The sequence below is a fragment of the Bidens hawaiensis genome, unplaced genomic scaffold, assembly GCF_021521415.1.
Source record: "Bidens hawaiensis isolate Kalapana, Puna unplaced genomic scaffold, B.hawaiensis_p1.1 tig00008029_1, whole genome shotgun sequence".
Classification (NCBI taxonomy): Eukaryota; Viridiplantae; Streptophyta; class Magnoliopsida; order Asterales; family Asteraceae; genus Bidens; species Bidens hawaiensis.
The window spans coordinates 542,300-553,982 of NW_027491562.1; the positions used below are offsets into that span (position 1 = coordinate 542,300).

General features: G+C 37.6%; 1 protein-coding gene across 1 annotated transcript; it reads left to right on the top strand.

The window, feature by feature from the left end:
- Positions 1–3,580: 3,580 nt before the first annotated feature.
- LOC143636598 (uncharacterized) lies at positions 3,581–4,171 on the top strand. Its single transcript, XM_077104160.1, has 2 exons — positions 3,581–3,706; positions 3,815–4,171. Exons 1-2 carry the CDS (start codon positions 3,581–3,583, stop codon positions 4,169–4,171), a joined length of 483 nt encoding a protein of 160 aa, XP_076960275.1.
- The last annotated feature ends 7,512 nt before the right edge of the window (positions 4,172–11,683 follow it).

Consider the following 11,683-nt stretch of genomic DNA (forward strand, 5'->3'; position numbering starts at 1 on the left):
ATTTAATGCAACTGGACACCTGGACACGGGGGCGTGCCTCCAGAAGCACGGGGGCATGCCTGCTTCTCAGACTACCTATAAATAGATGAACATGTTACATTAATCAAGTGTGCTTGAAGAAAAGTTCCATACAGGTTTTCCTTATAAAAACACTAACACTACACTCATATTGAAGATCTTGAGAAGAGTTTGAAGGCTTGGAGGCTATCATCATCATCATCTGTCATCATCATGATCCATCACCATTAAAGAAGGAAGATTCATCCACATTTGATTAGATTGTTCTAATTTGATCATGTGTTTGTTATCTCCATATCTTTTAATGTTCATAACTATGCTCATTATGAGCTAAACTCCATTTACCATCTAAAATCTATGAATAATCTTTGTTTTACTTGATGATTATGTTTAACATGTGATTTAGTTTAGTAAAGTACATGGATATTTTGCAATTTTCCTTTAATAAAGAAATGTTTTATCACTTTTACTCAATACATAAAGGTTGAAGACTAAAAATCATTCATGTTCACTCATGTTCTTGGATACTAGAAATGGTAAAAAGAATACCTTGATAACTTATTAAGATAAAACATGGATCCTTATATTGTACTTAGAAATGATGAGATATAACTTATGATCTATTTCTCTAGTTTTGATAATACTAAAATAACATTGTTAACACGAATGCTTAGGTTATCATGCTAGTTAAAGAAATCATATGTTAATGGAATGTGTAACTATAACCTAATCAAATAAACCAAGGGGAGGTTGCGTGAGTTAACTATAACCACTCGAAGTTGTTAGGGTTGGTATTTGAGAAATCGAAGTCAATCCTAATCGTTCTACTTTACCAAACTAGTTGTCTACTTAAATTGACATTCACGTGGTAGCATGATATTAAGCATAGGATGGACTTGAAAATATGCATGCTACTTTATTTTATGTCATAAAATATGTTCACTTAGAAATGAGGGAATATTCTATCATATATTATTAGGACAAGTTTATCATATGTTTATTTAATAATCATCAAGGAAGAATGGAGTGGATTCTTGATCTTAGATGGTAACCTTCATATAATTGAACTACTCATTTGGAAATTCTCTTCTTGTCACCTATATATTATATCTCTATTTTATAAAAAGTTTAAAAATCAATCCAAAAATGATTAAAACTCTCCGATTAAACTAAAACGAAGATTCATCTTTAGAAACATTTGTGTCCACGGATCGATACTTGGTTCTTACCAATACTATTCTATATATACGATAGGTACACTTACCTATTTTTTTTGTGTTTAGTCTTAGTAGAAATCACTTTTATTAATTTAAAACACGATCTTGTGCGAAAGCCAAATCTCCATTCCATTATAATATTACCGCACCGCACACACGCATCAGTCACCATAATGATGTTATAATAAAAAACCCTAACTTTCACGAGTCTGCAATCCACCACGGTATGCGATGGGATCTTCTCAGGTCCAGCGCGTATCGCAATGGACCACAGTCAACACCATTTTAATGTTTTAATACCCTCGTGTAACGTGATGGTCTTGTGTCCGTCCTATCGTGTATCGGGATGGATCCCTTCACCAGCTGATATAATATTTTGTGTCTTGTAATGTGTGCTAGACATCCCGGGTTTTCATTCCGTGCTCGTACAGGTCCATATTAACTACATTAACCTCCTAAGACCTGAAATATAACAAACACGTATGAAGTATCGAAGTTCCTAAAATAAACGACTAAGACTAATAAATTATCGAACTTATGTATGTACAAACCGACTGACCATCAAACCACCACAACCGACATCCCTTACGCGATCATCACCGAGGACCTACATTCCCCAGCCGATGGATCCTCACGGAAACGTTTGGTGGTCGGACGTCCATCACCGAGACGTTGATAGTGAGTGAATATGGATATTTAAACTTTTTCAAAACTCACAGAGGAGATGAAAACAAAATGAAACATCACGAATGAGATAATTTTCAAGTAGACAGTTGTGGTATCAAAATTCATAGATCAGACGAATTTCCTATGAAATTTCGTGGGTGGATCAGACAAGATATACGTGCATAATATTCAGGGGCGCAACTCTTTGGGGACCTGGGGTGGCCCCATCCACTGCCGTTTTCTACATTAGTTTTGCGATTTTTCCAAAAAATTTTATAAGTATTAATCGCAGTCACCCCGATGTATTTTTCTAAATTGCTACCCGTCACCATTGATTTTTTTTTAAATATAATACCCCATCGTTTGTTTGCTTTTTCCAAAAATCTCGCAGTGTTTATAATCAAATGTTAAAAAATAGTATTCAAATAGTAAAATATTTGTTTTTTTTTTAAATAATTTTGGTCTTTGTAATTCTTCTTCTAGGTATTCACCCTTAAGGATGAGATCGGTACCGTAGCGGTACTGAAATCCTGATCCCGAAAATCACAAATTTTTGGTACAAATACCAACACCAATATATTCGGTTCGATACCGGTATTGAAGATAAAATTTGGGAAATACTGGTATTGAAACTCAAAAATTTGGTACTTATTCGGTACCGACAATACCAAAGCAGTCTCGATTTCGGTACCGGTACCAATACCGAATTTGATTATCCATACTCACCCTTCCTCTTGCATTATCATGAATATTTTATGTCTTTGTTGGTTAAAAAATTATTTTTATTATTGTAAGAAAAACCGTTTGAATAAATGAAGAAAAATTAGTTATGTATATGTCATATTGTTTGATCCCACCTGACTCAAATCACCGACACGAATCGAATCGTTGACCCGAAAATGTTTGAGTCCGTGACTTCGGTCACTCCTGTGGCTAAGCTCAAGCTTCGCCACTGATAATATTAGTGGTGGCTTAGGAAATTTATCGGCACGAATCCAAATGTGTCGCCTCCGTGAGTTTTGAAATGATCATTTTTCGAAATATATATAATTTTAGACCAAATCAAGTTTCTCTCAAAAATGGATCATTTCAGAAATTTTATTATGATAAAACTTGGGTCTTACTAACCACACCCCACACCGCACAAACGTCACGTAAAGCTCTTACCATGGCGGATTATATGACACGATTGATATGATCGACGACATCGATGTCGTCGGTTGATTTGATTGGCGCAGGCTGTCGTTGACCACGTATACACCACGTAGAGTGCTAAACGCGGCGTATATGGCCAAAAACTTGTTCCCAGCTTGCTTGTAGTATATATTAGCATGCAAACATGCAAATATGCAAATATGCATATACAAAGTGTCCAAAACCCCAACCCAAGAAATGTCGTGGTTGTTCGACGGTTATCTTCCGGGCACGTCGGGGAAAAATGAGGAGTCAAATATTCCGGATTTGATCAGGCACCGCCGTAGATTATGACGGGGAGGCTGCGTTACCAAATTTGAACCATGTTGTATCGTCACATGTTTATTTCGTTTACCCGTCGTCAGTCATTTTTGAAATTATATTTGTTAACAATAATTTTTGTTAGGAATATTTTGTGCACGACAATCAGCCTTGGGATGTGGCACGAAGCAACAGTTCGTACAGGTCACGGCCTGAACATTATTATGGTCAGCCGTCACACCATTTATGAAACCGCTCAAGAGACTAGTGACGAAGAGTACGCCAGACATATTTCTGGTAACAAAGATGATGACGACGAAGGTGGTGATAATTACATTCGCGAGGCGACGGTGTCGTATAAAACGGATAACATACGAAACCATATGTTTTGTTAAGTTATAAGATTTTGTAATTAGTATTTTGAACGTGTTTTAAATTTGACGTTATAACTGTTTCAGTTATTTTCTTCCCGTGAGGAATTAGAGGCATGGGCAAAGAAAAGAGGCCGGGAGCATGGGTGTGTTGTTGTTGTCAAACATTCTAGGAAAAACGCTGCGGATTTTGGATGCAATCGAAGCGGCGAACCAAAACTCACGGCCACAATCAGGCGTACCGGCAGTATAAAGAAGGGCTATCCGTGTAAGCTAAAAGGAAGGTATGACCGGGTAGGTGATTTTTGGAAGCTTCAGGTCGTAAACGAGACTCACAATCACGAGCCGTTCGTCTTTAAAGAGGGTCACGAGTATCTAAGGAGAATGTCGGACGAGGAGGTTGATATGGTTGCGAGGTTACACATGGATGGCTTGAAGACGTAAAAACTTATTTCACTCTTACGCAAACGGTTTCCCGGAACCTGCGTTATTGACAAGAACATACACAATCTTATAGAGAAGTTGAAAAAAGAAAATAGAGTTGGTGATACCCCAATGCAGGTTCACGTTTTTTAATTTGACTTCTTGCAACGGATGTTTAATAAATTTTATTAACGTCATATAAAACCGGTTGCAGGTATTTGAAAACTTCCTGAATGATAACGTGTTCATTTATTACACACGGGAGAACTCTTCCACAAACCTCGTAGAGGATGTATTCTTTTGTCATGACCCATTGTTTAGAATATGGCGTGTGTTCCCCCATTTGTTGTTGATTGACACGACGTACAACACCAACATGTACTAGTGGCCGTTTGTCCAGTATATTGGTGTGACGCCAACGTCGAAGTCGTTTTGTATCGCGCGCGTGGTTCTACTTAGGGTATGCCAGACAGATTTCACATGGGCCCTCGAGCACCTCAAAGGTATGCTCGAGGATTCTACTGAGCCGCGCTTCATAGTCACGGACAGAGACTCCGCCTTGATGAATGCTTGTAAACAAGTATTCCCGATTGCTACTAGAAACCTATGCAGGTGGCATATATGTGAGAATATAAAGAAAAAGTGGAAGGGTATCTATGATAGCGAGGTAAGAGAAGATTTCGCTTTATTGTAGACGGTCATGTGTGAGTCTCCCACATTCGATGATTACGAATATAACTGCGTAAAGTTGCAAGAAATGTTATGCCAGATTGGGAAAGAACGTAAGTTTTTCAAAATATAAATACACAGTTAGTGTTAATCTACTAGTACATTTCATAAGTTTATTTTTGTTTCCTTTTCAGAGGTATGGGACTATATCCATGATATTTGGCTGGTGCGAGACAAGGGAAAGTTTGTATCTTGCTGGATGGCCGATCGGTTAAACTTTGGCGAGACTACAACAAACCGAGTTGAGAGTCAGCACGTGAATCTGAAAAGGCACCTTAACGGGGCCAACAACACCCTCCACGCACATGCAGCTAATGCACTTGAGGTTATAGAAGCCCAGAAGGTTCAAATCGGAGCAACATTTAAATACTCCTATATTAAGTTGAAGAAAGACCATAACCTACAAATTTTTTATAGGCTACATTATAAAGTGTCGATTAAGGCACTTACGCTACTTGAAAAGGAGTATGGAAAGGTTGAAAAGATGACCGAGTCTGGAAATACACTAGTTGCGAACGTCTATGGGGTTGCCGTGTGCGTGTGAGCTGGAGCAACACCTTAATACAGGCGTAACTACTCCACTAAAATCGATAGACCCGTTCTGGAGGAAGCTTGACTTCGATCTAGTGGTCGCACAGGAAAGAAGTCTTTTATCGAAGATTTGGTCCGTTCTTCCCAGCAACTCAAATAAAAAAGATCCAGAGAAACGTGAGGACCCTCGAGGGCGTTCAAACATAAATCAACAATCAAAAAAGATCGAGGCCGCGAGGCACAGCTCGTATATCCATTCCTCGTACACCCCTCCGTCTTCAGATAACATTGAGCAAACCCCCTCATTCTTGGAGCGTTTGCGGTCGCAGTCCCATTCACAACTTAACATGCCCCCTCCTAAACCATCAAAACGGTTGTCTAAGAAAAAGGAGACGGGAGCTGCCATAGGTTTTCCTTTAGTGGTTTATCCGAAATACGTTGCAGCGGTTAAAAGGTATAAGGGCGTTGTTCCTAGCTGGAGTTACCCTTACATCTCAAGGATCATAGACGTAAAGCCTGACGGTAGCTGCGGTTTTTGGGCAATTGCTGAGGGCTTAGGAATGGGTCCAAAGAGTTGGAGGGAGGTTAGGGTTGCCATGAAGAATGAGATGGATAGGAACCCAGATTGGTGGAGGTCAAGATTAAATACGAAGCAGCCGGAGTTTTTTGAGAAGGCCCGTAACAATTTAGAATTTTATGAAACATTTCAAGATGCGCCTAACAACCGTTGGTTTCAATTACCCGCCCAGGGATACGTGGTTGCTGAAGCATTTAATTGAGTTCTAATACTTCTCGAGCCGCATGGCAGCCGGACTTTTTCCCCGATGAGAGAGGGTCCAAAGCGGTTTCGTGACCATCCGGTCCTGGCCATTGCTAATGTTACAAATACTCATTGGATATATATAAAACTTGAAGGGGATTTCCCGTTGCTGCTTATACTTGGGCGCGATTTGCAAAAGAAGAGGCTTACGGATGGAGGGCCTTTTACGAAAACCGTATAAACGAGTACGTTAGAATCATGTCAAGTTGGCGAGTTGATGTGCTACTGTTGATTTAACCAATTGACTGTATATTTAAATCAATGTCTCATAGACATATATTTTATGCACGTTGCGTTTAAATTAATAATCAATATGTCATTAGTTTTTACTAATATAAGACCTATCCTGGAGCTATTACATTCAGATATTTGCACCGTGTTGAGAATGAAATAAACAAACCGTTGGGTCTACAAGTATCGCTGAGAGGGATTATATACATAAATATAAATGAACCCAACTACTGTGACGAATATGAACCCGGTCCCGCCTTGACCATCAGTGAATCTGAAGAACAATGGAAGATGATCACAGAGTTGTCCAAAATAGCATCTAGAAAGCCACCATTATCTCTTTTCCCACCCGTCTTAGATAGTTCGACGGGTTTAATCGTCTTCTAAATAACATCCACATAGAGTTTGTTTTGGTGAAATATGGTGTATGAGTTTGGGAGAGAGGTGACATATGGTGTTGTTATGGTGAAATATGGTGTATGAGTTCGGGGGGTTGTGATCATGATTTAAACTGAGTGGTTGTGGCTGGAACAAATATCTTTAACCGCCACGTTAAGACCTAAACGTGGCGGTTTTATTCCATTATTTTCATCCCACATGTCAGGATGAACCAATAGATTCACAAATATCATTAACCGCCACGTTAAGACCTAAACGTGACGGTTATGTTTCATTATTTTCCCACATGAAGCTATCAGTACCCAAAGCCTGTCAGGAATCTTGCAAATTTCTTGCAGTACCTAAAGCCTGTCGGTGTACCAATAGTCACAAATATCATTAACCGCCACGTTAAGACCTAAACGTGATGGTTATGTTCCATTATTTTCCCACTTGAATCTTTCAGTACCCAAAGGCTGTTGGTGTACCAACAGAGTCACGGTAAGTGTTCTACGTGGCGTTTATGTCCCTTATTTTTCAACATATTAGGAATATTGCAAATTGCAATATGTAAATACGAGACGTTAAGTTTTCTACGTGTTGTTGTAAGAGAGTCGTATAAAATATTACGTTAGAATCATGTCAATTTGGCGAGTCGAATATGCTACTGTTGATTTAAACGATTGATTCCATGTTGCGTTTAACTTAAAAATCAATATGTAATTATTTTTTATTAATGTAACACCTATCCTTGAGCTATTACATTCAGATATTTGCACCATGTTGAGAATTATATAAAAAACGGTTGGGTCTACAAGCACCGTTGAGAGGGATTATATACGCAAATATAAAAACGAACCCAACTATTGTAACTGATATGAACCCTGTCCCGCCCTGATGACCATTGAATCTGAAGAACAATGGAAGAGGATGACAGAGTTGTCCAAAATAGCATCTACACAGCCACCATTAGCTCTTTTCCCACCCGACATATATTGTTCGACGGGTTTTATCTTCTTCTAAATAATATCTACACAGAGTTTGTTTGAAACATATGGTAGTTGTTTTGGTGAAATATGGTGAATGCGTTTGGGAGAGAGGTGACAAACGGTGTTGGGGGTTTGGGAAAATTGAGTTGATGATTTAAATTGAGTGACAAATATCTATAACAGCCACGTTAAGACCTTAACGTGACGGTTATGGTCCATTATTCTCCAACATGTCAGGAATCATGTAGTACCCAAAGCCTGTCGGTGTACGAAAAACGTCACGGTAAATGTTATACATGGCATATATTATGTTCCCATAATTTCAGCACCCCGACTTTTGTAACATATAAACCAACATGACCAGTACCTCCAACACACCAAAAAATCCCAAAATGTGGAGAAGAATAAAGACGGGTTTTTTTGTTCTCAATGACAGACAAACTTTGGAGGCGTGTAAGGAGGTCGTCTATGTTAGACGTTTCTGGCACATCGTCAAGTACTCATTCGGGAGGTCCAGAAGAAGTTGATCATGTCGAACACCCCCAACTAAACAAAGAAATTTGTGGTTGAAGTCGAAGAGTCTAGGAGTTGGTTGAAGGATGCCGTTGATTTTTATAACAACGGGGAAGCACCGTTTTGCCATACTCGTTTCATCACCAAACCGTTAGATCATAACTTTTGGGGTGCGCTGTTGGGTTTCGAGTCCAACGGGTGTTTGTCATCTGTTGTGAGTGATTATTTTTATTTAAACTATATTACAACAAATTATGTACACCATGTATTATTGATACATAATATTTTTATATCATGAAATTGTATAGCACGTTGAAGCGTGGACGGTAAGAATAATGTGTGCTAGACAGTCAAGGCTATTAAAATGTCCAAGTGAAGAACAACGTTGAACGGTGTTGCCTCCTGATTTCTACGATCATATGAAAGATGCGAACTCGTTAGCTACTAGGGAGATGGCTGGTTAAAAAGAACCATACCCTCCATTTTGGGAGGTTGATTACGTTTATCTCCCCTTATGTATTCAAAAGTCGAACTGGCTCCTGGTACGTATTGATATGCGGACCATGGTAATTACCCAATATTGGACCGACACGAGATGGATGAATGAAAAACGACGTTATGTTAAGTACTACATTGAGATGATAAGTTTGTTTTTCGGGTGGTTTCTTGATGCTATTCACTATTGGAGCAGGTCTAGTCATCACATCAAGTATGACATGTATGTTGGTTTGGTTGAGGTAGATATTCCTCAGGATAACGGTAATGTTTCAAATGTCGGTGTTCTTGTTTGCATGATGATGGAAAACCTTGTTAGAAAAAAATCTTTGTTGATAGAAGGTGACGTTGAAGCGGCCTGTGTTAGATACCATCGTCACATGGCGGATCAACTGTATAGATGGCGTTGTATGTGACTGTAGTATTATGTAAACATTTTATTTTGTTATTTTTAAGTTTGTTGTGATGTTCTTAACATAATATATAATAATTATGTAAGCTTTAAAATATAAAATATAATAATAGTGTCATAATAAACGATTGCATGAGCATTTAAAAATAGCAAAGTCCAAAATAGATTCTACACAGGAGATTCTAATCCAATATAAAATAGTATCTACACAACCTCTATAATAAAATCTAAAAATCCACATATTAACACAAAAAACGGCCGTTTTGGGTTTCTTCGGCACTGTTGGGATATATGAAAGGGCCCCAAAGCATGTTCATCCCCCTCGTTTTATATTGCTTTTAATAAAGACTCCAAAATAGCATCTATAAAGCCACCAATATCCGCTGGACCAATCGCATTAGATTGACCAACAAGACCGTATTCTATATTAATAATAATGGACTCCAAAATAGCATTCACACAGCCACAATTATCTTCTTTATTTGTGACCAAATTTTTCGTGGCTGTGTAGATGCTATTTTTGGGCTCCATCGTTATTATTTTGCAGGGTATTATGTTGAGGAGAAGTACTTAAATCGAGTTGTATGGGTGGAGTGGTGTGGGGGAATAATGAGTTTGTTTTAGTTGCACCGAGCTTGTAGTTTGTTACATGTTATGTGACATTCGTCAATTTCGGGTCTTAATTGTATTCATTTTTGTACTTGTTTATCATGTAAACCGACCCATTTTGTAAACCGAAACCTTTGTTATGATCAAAAGTATGGATTTTATGTTACAATATTGTTTTACACTTGTTGAGTCTCAAAAACATCCTTTTCGTTCCTTAAAATGCCTTAAAAACGCTAAAAACCAACTCCGGGGGCCAAATCTGCCATATTTGAAAAGTTTGAAGATGCTGGCTCCCACCCCATAGCGTGGCGCGATGGGGGTGGCCAAGCCCCATCGCGTGACGCGACCACCATCAGGTGCAGCTTCCCATTTTTTTGTTTGTTTGTGTCTTGTCTTGATCCTTTTTGCATGCAAACTCTTGTTATTATCACACATACTTGACCCTTATCATTACCCTATATAAACACCATCTACACCTTCATTTTTCCCTGCTACAACTCCAAAATCTCTCTCAAATTCAAAGATCTAAAGGTTGTTTTTAGTTGTTCTTGAAGATTTGACATCCAAAAGTCAAACTGAGTAAAGTCTTTCATTTTAATTAGCTTATATACTCTTATTAATACACCCCTTGTTACCTTTGGTGGTCACTTCCCCGATCTCGGTCCGTGGAGTGTCGGGCCTCGTAAGGCAAGGCTTCATGGAGGACTTTCGTAGTCCTTGATATATATATATATATATATATATATATATATATATATATATATATATATATATATATATATATATCTATATATATATAGGGTGAGATTAGAATAATAAGTGAGTTATTTGTAAGAAGTGTGAGAAGTAATATCGGACGTTATATTTGATTATCTGATGGTGGATATTGTTAGTGTGTTTTTTGTTCGGTGTGTTTTATTTTGTTAGTTCGCTGTGTGTTTTGTTCGGTGTGTTTTATTTTTTTAATGGTAAAAACCACTTCTTACACTTCTTAGGATAGTTTTACTTCTTATTTTAATCTTGCTCTATATATATATATATATATAATTATATAACTTGTTTATACATATTTATCATGCTTAACTTCTGCTCATTTTAGTTTGTTTATCATATTTATGAAGTTCTATGGTTATTGGTTTTAAGAGACTAGCTTCGGTTTAACCGTAAATAGCTCTAAACCGTAAACCGAACTCGTTTACTAGTTTTGTTAAATAATTGTTTAAACATGCCTATTGTTAGATTTAAGTTTCTAAAATCATTTTTATAAGTTCTATGGTTATGGGTTTGTAGAATCTTACCTCATTACTAACCCGAAACAAGATCCGAACCGAAAACCGAACATTCGTTTAAAAATTCTATTGTTAACTTTTTAGTTGTAAAACTTAAGTATCTTCATTTATAAATTATTATACAAGATCTTTGACATTTGGGTATGTGGCAACCATCTATGAACTTATTTGAGATGGAAACCGAACCAAACCGAACTAAACCGATTTTCACTCGCTTAAGACACACAAGTGTGTTTCTAGCTATCAAACTTGTATATTTTTAAAAATACTTTAAGAACTGGTTTTAAATATTTTATCAAAGTACTTGGAATGTTGAACCCAACTTGATCTTATAACAAAGTTGGACCGACAAAACCGAACACTCGCTTAACGTACGTTGTTAGTTCTAAAACAATAGAACTACATACTTGGTTAAGTCTTACTTGATTTTTATGAGTTACCTCATAACATTTTAATGTTTTGGAAAGTTGACTTTGGGTCTGATCAATTATCAAGACCCGAACCAACAACCCGAAAACTCATTAAAAACCCGTTTTA